The 16955-nt window shown below is 41.7% G+C and overlaps 1 protein-coding gene across 1 annotated transcript in view; it reads left to right on the forward strand.

The window, feature by feature from the left end:
• Positions 1-16955, forward strand: part of NALCN (sodium leak channel, non-selective) — a 665599-nt gene that overhangs the window by 411581 nt on the left and 237063 nt on the right. Inside the window, exon 14 of the mRNA XM_088456607.1 lies at positions 2950-3087. Within this exon, the coding sequence (XP_088312733.1) occupies positions 2950-3087 (138 nt within the window). The remainder of the gene's footprint in view (positions 1-2949; positions 3088-16955) is intronic.

The following is a 16955-nucleotide window of genomic DNA, read 5'->3' on the forward strand; positions in this document are numbered from 1 at the left end:
GTCATCAGGTAAGTGGTGGGGTGAGTTACTCCAGCTGCCCCTGAGGGAACGACATTCATCGATTTATGGATACCAAAATGAAATTATATCTTGGCTTCCCCAACCTAAAAACGTTGTGGTGCCGCTGACATGGTATACATATTAAACTTGGCATTACAGCACACTAACAGTAGAATCTCCCACTTATCAGTTTACACATTTTTATACTCAAATACTGCTCAGCTAAGCCGTAACTAGCCTTTTTGGTGCTCTGTGCCAAAGAGAGCATTTGCACTGCCCCCCCACATTTTTTAAATTGGGACATAAGATAGTGCAGCTAAAAAATGGCCATGGCCTCTAGGTAGACTAGAGGAATGGGACAAGAACGTGGCAACTACATTTTAATGCCAGAAAATGCAAGATCATGCACTTGGGTCTCAAAAACCCAAAGGCTAATTATAGTATTAATGGCACTATACTGGAAACTACTGAAGAGGAAAGGGATCTAGGAATCACTATTTCATGTGACTTAAAGGCAAGCAAACATTGTAACACAGCAACGAGGAAGACAAGTCAGATGCTTGGTTGCTTAGGGAGAGGAATCAGTAGCAGAAAGAAAGAAGTGATAATACCACTGTATAGGTCATTGGTACGTCCTCATCTCGAATACTGTGTTCAGTTCTGGAGGCCATATCTCCAGAAGGATATTAATACATTAGAGACTGTACAAAGAAGGGCAACTAAAATGGTGCAAGGTCGACACCATGTACCAGGAAAGATTAAAAGTTCTTAATATGTATAGTTTGGAGCAGAGAAGGGAAAGGGGGGACATGATAGAAATGTTCAAATATATAAATGGTTTTTAACAGGGTACAGGAAGGAGACATTCTTCAAAGAAAGAGAAGTATTAGAACAAGAGGACATGTTCTGAAACTGGAGGGAGGTAGGTTCAGGGAAAATTTTGGGAAAAATTACTTCACAGAAAGGGTAGTGGATAAGTGGAATAGCCTCCCATCAGAGGTGGTAGAGGCTAAGACAGTAAAGCAATTTAAACATGCATGGTATAGACATAAAGATATCCTTCAGAAGAAGTAAGCATCAGTAAGGGTTGAGGTAATAATATGTTTAAAAATGGGGCAGACTAGATGGGCCAAGTGGTTCTTATCTGCCGTCAAATTCTATGTTTTTATGGGGAAGGGCCAGGGAAGAGATAGGGGAGGCCAGGAGATGCTGGGGATAGAAAAAGAGGAAGCTACAAGTGAGAATATTAATAAACACGAAAATTGACAGGCCCAAACAGTGCCCCTTGCCCTGTGGTGCCCTGTGCCATGGCACTGGTCACACTACCCTAGTTACGGTCCTGCTGCTCAATTTAGCCTAATTAATGTCTTAAATTCATCCTATGTGTGAGGGCACACAGGGACTGACTATAATAAATGTGTTACATTTGTGTGTTTGAATGTTTTTATTACACTGGTCGAAGTGCGTCTAGAAATTTCCCCAAAAAGTCCAGCCGGAAGGTACAGTACCTCTTTCGTTGGACACAGAAAAGTTTTGGTACAAAAAAAAAAAAATGTACAATGTATTTTGCAATTTCATAAATTCTACTTCATGACAGACAAGGGCAAGGAGATGGGGAACATGCCCAAATAGGATAACCCTGGAATGTTTATTACATGACTTCTGGTTATTTAAATCTATCAAATCTATCTATCTATAAATCTATATGCCTCTATGAAAAAGCTACATTCTAACATTTTATTTACTTTATTATAGGAATCATTTCCATTGCTAATCACTCTTTTTTTGTTCAAAAAAACTAGATGTTGGAAAATATATTCCATGTATAATATCATACAAGTTATTTATTGTCCCAGAAAGCAGAGAGAAAAAATTAGAGTTATTAAGTGTTCCATTAAGTGGCTATATATGTAATATACTGTACATGATAGACATTAATAGTGAAAAACTTGACAGTCTGTATTATAAGGTAAATTAATTCAGAAATTCCATATTAACATAAATCTCATGGTTTCATTCTCACAGCTGTTGGCTCTGTCAATTTGATGGTTGCATTTCAGATTCATTTTAGCATAAGCTGATGTAGGTTTACCTTTTATAAAAAAAACAAAAGTGCAATGTGAAGCGCATACTGTAATCACTTTGAACTGCCTTCTGGTATTTTATAAACTGTTTTGGAATTTCTTGTCAGATTTTTGCTACTTTTCGATAAAAACATGTTTTACAATAGAACTTTTACTATATATCCTGTAAATCATTACCAGCATGGTTACAATTAATGTAATGTTAAACTTGCTACATATTACGAAAGGATTAAATATGACATTTTACATTTTGTGGAAAATACTTTGTGCAATGAAGCCGTTAACCCTCTATAATAACTGCTTGTGTTAGGGCCAATTCTGGTCCTTTTTTTAGCATGACCATAGCATACTGGTCTGCCCTTCCCCAAGGTATAGTGTAGAAAAAAAATATTGTTAAAAATATATCTAAATAATAAATACAAAGAAATGTAGCAGTTGCTGGACCATTTTCCCTTTGCCACCCTACATAATATATTACCTGTCCTTCACTCACCGCCAGTCCTCCAACACTGTCTGGAGAAAATGGCTGTTGTTGGTCAGTGAATGGCCCAATATTATCCACTTCCTCCTGTCCATTTATAAAGCACTACATGGAAAGTGGGAATTTAATGGCGACTGGGTATTCACTGCAATTGTTAGTTTTTACTGTTAGTCAACAAGGATCAGCAGTGATTATTAGCCTGGGAACAGTGAGTGCTATATATATATATATATATATATATATATATATATATATATATATATTATATATATATATATATATATATATATATGTAGCGCACCTTTCTACATTATTCACTACTTTGTATCTGTTCCTTTGTGACTGTCCCAGATGGTTTTCATGTTTGTGCCTTCTTCTTTTCAGGCTTTCATGTCAATGTTTCAGATTTTGACACAGGAGGGATGGGTTGATGTGATGGATCAAACCCTTAACGCTGTTGGACATATGTGGGCTCCTGTGGTTGCCATTTACTTCATCCTTTACCATCTTTTTGCCACTTTGGTGAGTCCATGAGCATATTTTATGTGACAACCTATTTTAGCCATGCTTATTTTTCAGAGATTTATATTTCATACATGTTAATAAACAGGCTGGTGATAAAGATTTTGTTAGCTAATATTATTTGATATAACCTTAGTCTAAGTGTACTTGCAGATAACCTTAGCGATGTGTTCATTAAATGATCACCCAATGCAATAGTGTCATGTATTCATATATGCAGATAGGCTCTCTTCACTTTCCCTGTTTGCTCATCACTGTTGTAATTAAACCGAAGACAAAACTTAAAGGCTCTTGGGTATGAGCACTTGATTAGAAATCAGTTCAGCTATTTCCTAAAGTCTGGCTTAAAGTGAACACCAGGGGTTTGCTTCGTTGCTGCACTAATAAAGCCAAAATGCTATAAATAGATTAACTGGGAATTTGCAACAAAAAAAGAAAAAAATCGAGATAGGTTTGACATTTGAATGCCCTCTCTCAGACTTTTGGTAATGACCAGACACTAGGCTTTTACAGGGGCACCTATTGTGCATAGCATATACACCCATCAGCCATAACATTAAAACCACTGATATGTGACTAACATTGATTATCTCATTGGGTGTGATATGAAAAATGTGACATTCAGAATGTCAACAGGTTCTGAATGTAAGTAGACAGAATGTTGACATGGACTTTTGGTTGACAAGCAATATGTCGACATCCAAAAATGTTACATGTTCACAATGTCGACACCAGAATGTCAGTATAGTTTTTTGCTTATTTTAGCCTACCTCTAAATCTAACCTTAACCCTAACGCTAAACCTAACCCTAAAAATAGGCAAAAAACCTGTGTATCGATATTCTGGTGTCGACATGTTAAAGGACAACATTATGAACATACCAAAGGATACCTTCTGAGGTCGTGTGGAGTCCATACTTTCATGGGTCAGAGCTGTTTTTTCAGCACAAGAGAGGCTTACACAATATTAGGCAGGTGGTTTTAATGTTATGGCTGAGATATATATTTATATTTATATATATATATATATATATATATATATATATAAATATAAATATATATATGAAGAAAGTCAGCGGCACTCCATGAAAAAACTAAATTTTTTGTCATTTTTGAATGTCATTATATAAAATGGACAAGTATAAGGGTCTGAGCAACTTTGACATGGGCAAAATTGTGATAGCTAGATGACTGGGTCAGAGCATTTTTAAAATGACAGGTCTTGTGGGGTGTCCCCAGTATGTAGTGGTTAGTACCTACCAAACATGGTCCAATGAAGGGCAACCAGTGACCCGGCGACAGGGTCATGTTTGCTCACGGTTCATTGATGCACGTGGGGAGTGAAGGCTAGCCCGTCTGATCCGATCCCACAAAAGAGCTACTGTAGCCAAAATTTCTGAAAAGTTAATGCTGGCTTTGATAGAAAGGTGTCAGAACACAGAGTGCATCGCAGCTTGCACATGGGGCTGCATAGCCGCAGATCAGTCAGAGTGCCCATACTAACCTCTTTCCACCATCAGAAGCAACCTAAAATGGACATGTAAGATTGAGAACCATAGAGCAATGGAAGAAGGTGACCTGGTCTGATGAATCATGTTATCTTTGACATCATGTGGATGGCTGGATAGGTGTGCGTCATTTATCTGGTAAAGACATGACACCAGGATGCACTGTAGGAAGAAGGAAGCTGGCGTAGTCAGTGTGATGCTCTGGGCAATGTTCTGCTGGGAAACCTTGGGCCCTGGCAGTCATGTATATGTTACTTTGGCACATACCACCTACCTAAACATTGTTGCAGACCAAGTACACACCTTCAGGGCAACGGTATTCCCTGATGGCAGTGGCTTCTTTCAGCAGGATAATGTACCCTGCCACACTGCAAAAATTGTTCAGAAATGGTTGGAGGAACATGACAAAGAGTTCAAGGTGTTGACATGGGGGATGTGCTGGAAAAACAAGCCCGAGCCATGGAGGCCACAAATTACAGGACTTAAAGGATCTGCTACTAATGTCTTGGTGACAGATACCACAGGGTACCTTCAGAGGTCTTGTGGAGTCCATGCCTTCATGGGTCAGAGCTTTTTTGTCAGCACAAAGGAGGCCTACACAATATTAGGCAGGTGGTTTTAATGTTATGGCTGATGAATATATATATATATATATATATATGTAGAATGGGTCCTGCGCACGTGCAGATTTCTGACTATCGGGAATCTGCATTAAGCATTGCACTTTCGTGCAGTGCTGAATAAGGCCCTTTGACAGAGACAGTAGATGCGAGAAGCGTAGTCAGGAAAGTTAGATTCGGTAAACCAAATGCCAGTCCGGATAGATATGAATTGCTGGAGTACAGTAGAACAGGAAAGCCTGGTTTGATGCACAGGATTACAGTCTGGTCTGAGTATGAATTGCAGGAGCACATCCATTCAAAGTAGAGTAGTACAGGAATATAGCATGAACAATGTGGAGCAGGAATTCAGGAGAACTATATTGCAAGTCCCACAATGCAGTGAGGGGGCAATAGCAGTAGGGCGGTTGAAAAAGAAAGCTGGGAGTCAGTACATGGGAAACACAGGTTGCAATGAATTTAGTGACAAAAACTGCAGGTATACAGTAGCTATTAGGGGCATCAGAATTATTTTATGTTGGGGGGCAACATAAAATTGTTCCGGCACGACCAATCCCGCCTCCCCCCGGGTCACCAGGTGGACAATATTTGGTCAGGCGGTTCCGATACTAGAGGAGACTTCCAGGTATCTGTCCAGTGAAGTTACTGTGAGTTCTGTGGATCCCGTGAGACGGGAGTGGTTCCACCATGGCTCTGGGAGGGTACAGTCACTGCTGCACTGCTGCTGGTACTACTGGATGCTAGTGGGGTGGACCAGCCTGCAGGTGAGATGAGGATGATGTGTAAATACCATATTACAGGGACAGAAGAGTAACAGGGGAATGTTTATAATGTATAACATGTGATAAGTGTCACCGGTCAGCAGGGTCATCGGAATGCCCCCCCTACCCTCTCTCCTCCCCCCTCTCCTATCCTCTCCTCCATCCCTCTCTATTCCTTTTGTGAGCGGCAGCCACGGACAATCAACGGCAGTGCTTTATAGCAATAGATTGCACGTCCCCTGCACTTCACGGAGGAGAAGGTGTAATGTGCGGTGTTTTAACTTAAAGACTGCACATTAAACCTCCTCCTCTGTGCCCATGACCTACCGCTACCACCACTCCTTTCAAATGTTTGGAAGGGCGAGCCACCCCCTTGCCCCCCCCCTCTTTCTGATGCCTATGGTAACTATGATATCCAAGCAATTAATGAAAGGTCAGGACCTCCTTAAATAGGGCTAGAGCAATTATTGTCCACTGATGACACTGCTGCAGGGTACTCAAAGTCAAAGCCTGTTCCATTGCGGCCCAGATGAGGCGGACCTCTGTCCACACTGGCAGGCCAAGATTTTGAACCCCAAGAAACATAGTGATAGGCAAGCTGCTGGAAATAACTGTACCAGATTGCATAAGTGCGGCATGGCTGTCTTGAACTCATCGCCACTGTTTGTGACACTCTGACACACAAGGCAAATGGAATGTATTGTGAAACAGCAGATATATTTGCAGAGGCATGGGGTTTTAGTGACATTGAAGATACATAATAAAGACAAAAGGCACAGTGAAGAAGAACCTTGATGGGTGCAGCTGCTAAGGGGCCCAGAGGTGCCTTCCAAGGATGTGCCAAGACTGCACATCCTTAGTAGAGCGTTTTGCTCTATTCTTGTGAGAGCAGAGTCGGGAGCCTGGCCAAATTTGATTATGTTCCATCCCTGTGAAGGAACATTGGGCCTGATTTAGAGATGTACGCTTTGCACACAGCAGTTGCATCTTTGGAGGCGGCAGTGTGCAATTATGCTATTGCTGCAGGAGGCATCTGAAGGAAAAAGATGCCTCCAACCAGCATCTGAAGATACATGATCAGATCATCATTGCGAATAAGGCTAAAGCTAATCAGATTAGCCACCTGTGCTGTGGCACGATCCATACGGGAAGTTCCTCAGATAAGGACAAAACCCAGGGGGTTAGGGTGCCTAGGGAACAACTAGGAGAGTGACAGTGACTAGGTCTTCCTATTGCGGCAAAACTCAGGTTTGGCTAGACCTACCCAGAGGTGCAGAGTCTAACTCACTTGGTGGTCTTCACCAGTGACCCCTCCAAGTGAGCAGGTCGCGGGCCTCTGGACAGGTACCTGGGAGTGGCAGGAAGACTGGTAACTATATTTAGGAGAGTTAGCACTGGAAACCATAGAAATGTAATAACACTAAGAAACACTAGAATTGAAATTGTTACTGGAGATGATCCAGATGCTGACTTGCTCTGAGAAACACAAAGAATGTAACACGGGTGTACAGAGGATTGTAGAGATCCAGTCGCTTGACTTGCACAGGGAATACAGGGAAATGTAACACAGGGATGCACTGAGAATTGTAAAGGAACCAGTCGCTGACTTGCACTGAGAACACAGGGAAATGTAACACAGGGATGCACTTAGAATTGTAAAGGAACCAGTTGCTGATTTGCACTGAGAATACAGGGAAATGTAACACAGGGATGCACTGAGAATTGTAAAGGAACCAGTCGCTGACTTGCACTGAGAACACAGGGAAATGTAACACAGGGATGCACTGAGAATGGCAAAGGAACAAGTTGCCGACTTGCACTGAGAACACAGGGAAATGTAACACAGGGATGCACTTAGAATTGTAAAGGAACCAGTTGCTGATTTGCACTGAGAACACAGGGAAATGTAACACAGGGATGCACTGAGAATTGTAAAGGAACCAGTCGCTGACTTGCACTGAGAACACAGGGAAATGTAACACAGGGATGCACTGAGAATGGTAAAGGAACCAGTCGCCAACTTGCACTGAGAACACAGGGAAATGTAACACAGGGATGCACTTAGAATTGTAAAGGAACCAGTTGCTGATTTGCACTGAGAATACAGGGAAATGTAACACAGGGATGCACTGAGAATGGTAAAGGAACCAGTCGCCGACTTGCACTGAGAACACAGGGAAATGTAACACAGGGATGCACTTAGAATTGTAAAGGAACCAGTTGCTGATTTGCACTGAGAATACAGGGAAATGTAACACAAGGATGCACTGAGAATTGTAAAGGAACCAGTCGCTGACTTGCACTTAGAACACAGGAAAATGTTACACAGGGATGCACTGAGAATTGTAAAGGATCCAGCTGAGAGCTAATTAGTAACTAGCATGAGAGCTGAAACCAGTAACACGTGGAGACAGCTGGGGAACTGAACAGCACAATAATAACAACATAGGAGCTGTTATGTAAAGACCTGGAGTTCAGTGAGAGAACTGAAATAAAACACAGGAAGTCAGCTGGGAGCTGATGCAAATAAAACAGGAGAAAAGCGAGGAGGCTGAAGCAACATACTGAGGAATTAACATGGAGAAACACTGGTGAGTATCACAGTCACTGGAACAGTGAAGTTGAACAGCAATTTCCTGTTCCTGGAGTCAGGCTAAATACCCCTGGGTTGCTGGTCATTGGATCAGAGGATAAGCTGAGTGACCACAGGGCTACCATTGGGAGAGACTAGTTAGGTGAAATGGACCAACAAGGCTGCACCCATGCTCGCTACCGTGGGAACCAGCACGCACACACGGAAGCCCTAGCAGACCCCAGGGAGAATACTCAGCCACTACTCACCTCCACTCCCAGCGACTTAACACCTGAGCCCAAAGACGCTGGCGTGGAAGTGAGTATCGGTCGATCCCAGGCCGCATCCTGACACACTGCCAAGGCCAGTAAGTATACGTTGGAAAACGCAGAAAAAAGGTTCAACACGGCCCTGTTTTCGGGATTGCTGCCATGTGCCGCCCTTCTCTTTTCCCAAACGGCTGCAGCCAGTTATTCAGGGTTTGCGTGCATCTCTGAATCAGGCCCATTGACACATGTTGATTACAGAGTGGTTGAGGGATGATTTTGAGTTGAGAAAACCCATGGTAAAGAGGGGGGCATATATGTCTATTTATAAGGCTCATATAGGTCATAAGTCTATGTACCCTAACTGTAAATTACAAGAGGTGGCAGCTGATCCAATATCTCACTGTGTGGTCCTAAGAGGAAACACATTATAATAATCCAGTCAACCACACACTTGACCACCAAAATGAAAAGCAGACTAGCATAAGTAAGTTACCAGATAGTTGTTGTATTAGAATTAATCTTACTTAATTCTTCCACAAAGTGAATTTAGGTGTAGCCCCTAGTGTTACTATAGGGGTCATAAAGTGATTGAGTAGTCCGTGCACCTCCTATCTGACACTTTAATTTGCCCTGGCTGTTTCGTGGCTATGGGCAATGAGGTCCCTGCCCATTCAGGTTTTACATCAATGTTTTTCCATGTGGACACAGGTGATGTCAAGCAGAGCCGTAACTAGACATTTTGGTGCCCTGTGCCAGAAAGAGCATTGGTGCCCCCCTCATTTTTCAAAGGGACATAATGCACACAAAAAAGGGCCATGGCTTCATGGGGAAGGGCCAGGGAAGAGATAGGGAAGGCCAGGAGATGCTGGGGATGAAATAAGAGGAAGCTACAAGCAAGAATGATAATAAACAGAAATATGACAGGCCCAAACAGCGCCCCCTGACCTGTGGTGCCCTGTGCGATGGCACTGACTGCACTACCCTAGCTACGGCCCTGATGTCAAGTAGTGAAGAAGTGCAATACAAATATATTGCATGTCAGGCCATCTCTTTTCCAAATTTTATTATCACAAATCCCCCAGCTCATTGCTTAGTTACAAAATGGTAAAAGAAATACATATACATATCCTCCAGCGTATATATTTGGTTGCAAAAATGTAAATATGTACATCTCCTTCCCACACCCTGTTCAATTTTATGACAGGAATACACTCAGTCCAAACTTTCTCTGAAGTGCAATATAGATAGTAGCATGATGCCTTACTACTCTCTGCTTTCTTTACTGGCAAAGAGATGGTGTCTCAGTGTATAAACATTTTTTCTCCACAGTCTCTACTGGTAAACGGTGCCTCAATGAACACACATTGTTCAGCACTCTCTCTCCCCCACACAGTATGAATGACCCTTCTCATAGGCCTTTTTTCCATTGCTCTCCAATTGATTCCCAGGGCTAGCAATATACAAACTCTCATCATAGGTGTATCTCTCTTTTGCCCACCCCCCAGCAATATACAGGTATTTGGGGCTTTTACCCCTTTTTTCATAATTGAGCACTTGCTCCCTTTTCATTGGCAACTATCCTTCTTTATATGTTGGCAATTTGCCCATGCTTTGTGGGGTGCTCACTCCTCACTACATAATGGGGAACTCCACTTCTCTATACAGTATATCGGCACTTGGCCTCTTCTTGGTGTTGTGTTTTTCCCTTCACTAAACAATCTTCTCCTCTCTTCAATTTGTTAAGGTCCCCTCATGGCAACTGCCATGCACCCACTCCCACAGAGCACAGTAAAGTCCCAGGACCTCATCTCTTTGTCCTAGGCTCAGATCCCAAATGGACACTCCAATTTCAGCAGGAAATCTAAGTACTTGGCTTACGCTCAGCCACACCTTTTCATTATTGACTTGACCCATGAAGGGCTTTTCCCACCCAAAATACATATTTATCATCTAGTTAACTACAATCCTCCACCCAAAATAAGATGACAAATAAATTTGGTTAGAGGACACCTTTTTGTTGAAAAATGTTGTAAAATAATTTAATTCCAAAAAATCTCTTTAGCAATCCATCCAATTATCCATATATATATATATATATATATATATATATATATATATATATATATATATATATATATATATATATATATATATATTATATATATATATATATATATATATATAATTATATATATATATATATATATATATATATACACGGTTGTATGGCATACATCGTGTTATAAAAATAAACATGAACTTTCTGTCAAACATTGTGTGTGTGGAAGGTATTCCCAACTTTATGTCAAATTTCTTCCTGTGGGGAACAGATATATTGCTACCTGATGCTATCTTATTCTGTTTTTGTAGAAAACATTCTCATTATGAGATTTCAGAGGATCTGTCTCAGTTTATGCTTTGGCATTATAGCTAGGTTACTGGTTTAACAACAATTTGCTATATAATTACTCCCACTCAGCTGTCAAAAATGGTGGGTGGTTTAAAGCTTAACTGCCAAACTGGTTATATCGTTATCATTTTTAGGAAGTTATTTTCTTAAATACTGCCTTATTGTAGTGTTTCTAAGTAGTGCAGGTGGCAGGTGGGAAAATTGCTTTAAAAGCCACAGCATTTTGAGTACAAGAACATTTTTCCTTTCTGTCGTATGTTAATAGATTAATTAAATCTACAATATCTTACACTTGACAAAGTTCTGTCAATATATTATGTATTTCATTGGGTATGAAATAATGTGCGTGTGTGTTTGTGATTTTATAGCATAGGGGAAAAGTGGGAGGGCAGTTTTTGCATTAACTGCATCAACCCAACAGTCGGTTGTATTTTTTCTAGTATCTTTCCATGTAGTATACAAATTAAAAATATAGATTTTTCCTACCAAGATGAGTGATAATTTGTTTAAAAATAATCTAAAATTCACTTAAGTAGATTGCAAAAAAAAAGTTATTACTGATGGGTGATTTGAAAATTGGTCTGGTCATATGGGCTATATCATATGTGGTTTTGAAAGGGCAAAAGGTTTTTAGATCTCAGTAATACCTAGAACATTTTTGGACTTAATTCTTAAAAATATTGCTATAGCCCCCCCAAGCTAACTGCTTTCATTGTGTGGAGGTAATAGGCACACTTTAACTGATTGTTTCGTAAACTATCTTAATTCTTCTAGAAGTTATATGCGGTCACTCACGTAAATATATATTGTTTTTTATTAAAGGGAATAATGTATCTCCTACTGTGAATTATAATAAAAAAAAGGCCGGGTGTAGCTTATTAACTACTAGGGAATGCAGCAGGTTTGATTAACTGCTGTTTGGCTGAAGCAGCAGAAATCAAAAATTCAAGAGCACTCTGGCTGGAGTATGGTATTACTCCTCCAAAGATCTTGGTAAGCAGGGACCAGAGCAGAAGATCACCCCTCACCCTTAACAGTACAAAAATTCTACTCTTTCATTGTCTTGACTATTGGGGTATATTTACTAAAGGTCGATTTTAATCGATTTAAAATCGATGCAAATCGAGAATCAATCAACATTGATGTTGTGTTTCTGGGGATAAATCACACATTTGCTAATCATTTTTTTCAGTATTAGTAAATGTGTGATTTTGAATGAATTTAAATCGATTAAAATCGACCTTTAGTAAATATACCCCTTGCAATCCTCACTGACTCCCAATTCCCTAAGGAATCCAATTCAAACTCCTCCCTCACTTCCAAAGCTCTTTGCCACTGCACCCCCTTGTAATTCAACATTACTTTGCATCTTTGTGTTCAGAGTACATTGGACACAAAATGGTCTCCATGTCTTCTTAGACTTAAATTTATGCATTATTTAAGCATTTGAACAAGTGCAAATGTGAATGCATTTTTTTAATCATTGAACTAGGGCCCTGATTCAGAGCCGGACGCAAGTGGCTGCTCGTTCACTCCGAGCGATGTTTGCCCAACTGCGCATGCGTACGGATCGTAATACGCATGCGCGAACCACTCAGTGCGGCCGAAATTCATGTGCTCGCAAAATAGCGAATGCCTGATAATTTGAGTGACAGAAAGAGGCGTATGTGGGTGGTAACAGGGGAAGGTGCTTGAAAACGGGGAGTGGAGATCCGATCGCAGGCGTGCTTAAAGGTCAAAACGGGCGTTTTATGGGTGTGCTTATTTAAAACAGCAGCGTCATTGACCACGTCACTGGGTTCTTTTATAGCCAGAACTGCTCGCAAAATTGTGGTAGCAAAAACCAACCACAAGAATAGCGAGCAGTTCATACCCTGGTCGATGTACTCGATTAATCTAATAAATAGCGGACATGACGTAGGATGCGAGCGGCCAGGGGGCGTATTTTTCAAAAAAACGAACGCAAGTTTTGTTCGCTCGTTCAGACCTAGAGGCGTGAACAGACCGCAAACAGCGAACGGTTCATTTGAATAGCCACCCCTTGTTTTAGAACGAACGACCGCAAATAGCGAGTGGCTCTGAATCAGGGCCTAGGTTTTTATACTGGCAGACGTTCCTAAATGACCCATGGAGGGTGAATAATATGAACTCTGTTATTGTTTTCAATTTTTTGGTTGATTCCCTTTAGCAACAGAGAATTATCAGCAGAAACCCACTCTCTCGTTCCCACAGAAAAGAGTTGAAGATATAATAAATATACCATCAGAGAGACATAAAATCGATATGTTGTCACTGCTATGTCTGCTGAATAAAATCTTAATATATACTGTAGTTGTGAGGTAACGTGGGTATTCAATCACTCGAATGAAGCACGGGCTCAGATCCGCAAGCAATCTGCTTGCAATTCCGATGTTCACGTTTTTGAGCGATTATTTGCAACTGTGCATGTGCAAAAAATACTGATTTTTCCTTCGGCGCGTGCTTTACACAGAGTATACGCCCAAAGTTGTGTTTACAATCGATTCAGATGGTATCAGAAAGGTTGATTCAGACAGCAGTAGAAAAGTGGCTGAAAACTTATGGGCATTACTGGGCAATAACTGGGAAGTGTATAATAGTTTTCAAAAAGGATGTGGATATATACCTGCACACATTACATTGTCATATATATTTATGTAAATTAAGTATTCATATAACCCTGTATCATCTATACCGTATATTAGATATTTTCTTGTCAGGGGTACTGCCAAAAAACAACAGAAGAGTAATTACAGAAGAGAAAAGATAAAAGCGTTGTCCTGAAATTGGCGCACTAGATTATCCAATATTATTTGAAAAATAAGATTTAACTTTCATTATATTTTCCTTATAAATATAGACCTAAAGGGCCCAATAAGAACAATATTCTTAACATGACAATAAGTTTAATTCAATTTTATTTTCACAATTAAACAAGTCTTTGCTATATTTTTTTAGCACTTCTTATTTTCATTATATTTGTTAATCGTAATTTTAACATATTTTGCTGGTCATGTTAAGAATATTGTTCTTTTTGGACCCTTTAGGTCTATTTTTATAAGGGAAATATAATAAAAGTTCAATCTTATTTTTCAAATAATATTGCATAATCTAGTGCGCCAATTTCAGGACAACACTACGGTTTCTCTTCTCTTCTGTAAGTGTATAATAGTACATGCAATAATGGTTCGTTCAGTGGGCATGTCAGTGTATGCTGGTGCATTCCCAGATGCACAGCCCCAAGCATTAGATGCCATGGTCAGACTAAGAAACTGCAACTGCCATAGAGTTGGTACAGTTGGCAATAAATGCTGCTGTGCTCACTTTTGCGCGCAACGCCGAATCAGGCCCACAAACAGTAAGTGCACAGCAAGGCCCCCTTAACTGACAAAAGTAACCAAACAACAGAACAACCTGAACATTAGAACGGGAGGCAATCGGGAAGCCGACTGCCTAAATACCGGCAGCCGGCTTCCCGACTGTCTTATCCCGGCAAGGGTGAAATGCCGGGCGTCTAGATGTAGACGCCCGCATTTCCCCGATGCCGGGAGACCGGCGCCCGGCATCCCGATCGTAGCGATGCCGGGCGCCGCGAGCAGACAGCCGCGGGGGGGAGGGTTAGGTTTAGGGCTCCAGGGGGGGGACTTAGGGTTAGGCACCCCCCGGGAGGGTTAGGGCTAGGCTAGGGGGAGGGAGGGTTAGTGTTAGGCACCCCCCCGGGGGATTTAGGTTTAGGCAGCGGGGAAGGGGGTGGTTAGGGTTAGGCACTTAGAGGGGGGATTAGGGTTTGTTAAAGTGTGCATGTCCTGTTTATACAACATAAGAGTGGGAGGGCCCAAGGACAATTCCATCTTGCGCCTCTTTTTTTTCTTTGAATTATGTACTGTTTGGGACCTAGTTTTTCAAACTGCCATCCTGTCTGCCACTGCAATGTCACTCCTAGATGGGCAACGTGTTTGTGCCGCCCACTCGTATCTCTTAGCATAGTCATCCAGCTACCTCGGTGCAACCTTTTGGACATAAAAACACTATTGTGAGGTGTTCAGAATAGACTGGAAATGAGTGGAAATTAAGGTTATTGAGGTTAATAATAGCATAGGAGCAGAAAAACCCACAAATTCTGTGATTTTAGCTGTTTTTATGCTTTTTTTCAAAAAAATACAGATCCAAAACACAAAACCCAGAACCCAAAACACGGAAGGGTGGTTTTGGCAAAACCAATTCAGATCCACAACACGAAGAAAGATCCAGATCCAAAACCAAAACACGAAAAGTGGCCGGTACACACCCCTAGCTATAATGTCTTCAAACAAAATGTCATAATGTCGAAAATGCATTTGTGAGGTATACTTAACCCCTAACGTCAATAATTTCACTGTTGACATATAAAATGTCAACATTTTGTCAATGTCGTAATTTTTACCATGTTAACATAACTGTTGACATTATGGATGTCGACATAATAAATGTCGACATTATGACTGCATGACCCTGTATTTTTATGCTAGGTGGGCAACAACTAAAGATAATCCAATTACATTTAGCTTTGCATATAGATTGTTAATTTATTTTATACTAAAATATATTTCACTATGGTAAAGTAACCAGAGGAGACCTGTAGTATAGTTCAGCTATTTAGTAACAATAGAATAACATTAGTATATAGATGTAGTATGGTATTGCTTGTTTAAATAAGCCAGGTGTTGGTACTAGTTTGTCTAGAACTGTCCTGCATTTTAGACACAAGGGAGCCAGAGGCAGTTGCCAACCCAAAGTTTTATCTGGGTCACTGTTCTAATGGAATTGGTATGAAATACCGCCAGCCGCATGGCCGGCGGTTCGATTCGCGTCAGCGGCAGCCCGACAGGAGCAGAGTGCGACGCAGCGGAAGCCCGACAGCACTGGAAATCCCGATCGTGGATAGGTAAGTATCAACTAACCTAACCTAACCCCCCTAACCCTAACCCTCCTTAGGGGTGCCTAACCCTAACTTCCCCCCAAGTGCCTAACCCTAATCCCCCCTCTAAGTGCCTAACCCTAACCACCCCCTTCCCCGCTGCCTAAACCTAAGTCCCCCGGGGGGTGCCTAACCCTAAGTCCCCACCGGGGGTGCCTAACCCTAACCCTCCCTCCTCCTAGCCTAACCCTAACCCTCCCGGGGGGGTGCCTAACCCTAAGTCCCCCCCGGGAGCCCTAAACCTAACCCTCCCCCGCGCGGCTGTCCGCTCGCAGCGCCCGGCATCACTACGATCGTAATGCCGGGCGCCGGTCTCCCGGCATCGGGGAAATGCGGGCGTCTATATATAGATGCCCGGCATTTCACCCATGCCGGGATAAGACAGTCGGGAAGCTGGCTGCCGGTATTTAGGCAGTCGGCTTTCCGATTGCCTCCCTTTCAGCGCCAGGGTCTGCCACACGACTGTGGCTGAAATGATTGGTTCGTTTGGGCCCCCACAACACAAGCTGGCAATTAATCTGTCCCTACACAAACTGCCTCTACGGAGGCAAGATGTCGTCCTCATCTTCCTCATCCACCGGTTCCTCACCCTCTTCAGTGTTGTGTACATCCTCATCCTCACAGAGTATTAATTTGTCCCCGCTGGAATCCACCACCACAGGTCCCTCTGTACATTCTGGAGGCTGGTCTCCCTGGAAGAGTTGATAATTCATTTTTATGTACATCATCTCCACATTTTGTGGAAGCAACCTCC

This window comes from Taudactylus pleione, unplaced genomic scaffold (assembly GCF_031769625.1).
Source record: "Taudactylus pleione unplaced genomic scaffold, aTauple2 ptg000041l, whole genome shotgun sequence".
NCBI lineage: Eukaryota > Metazoa > Chordata > Amphibia > Anura > Myobatrachidae > Taudactylus > Taudactylus pleione.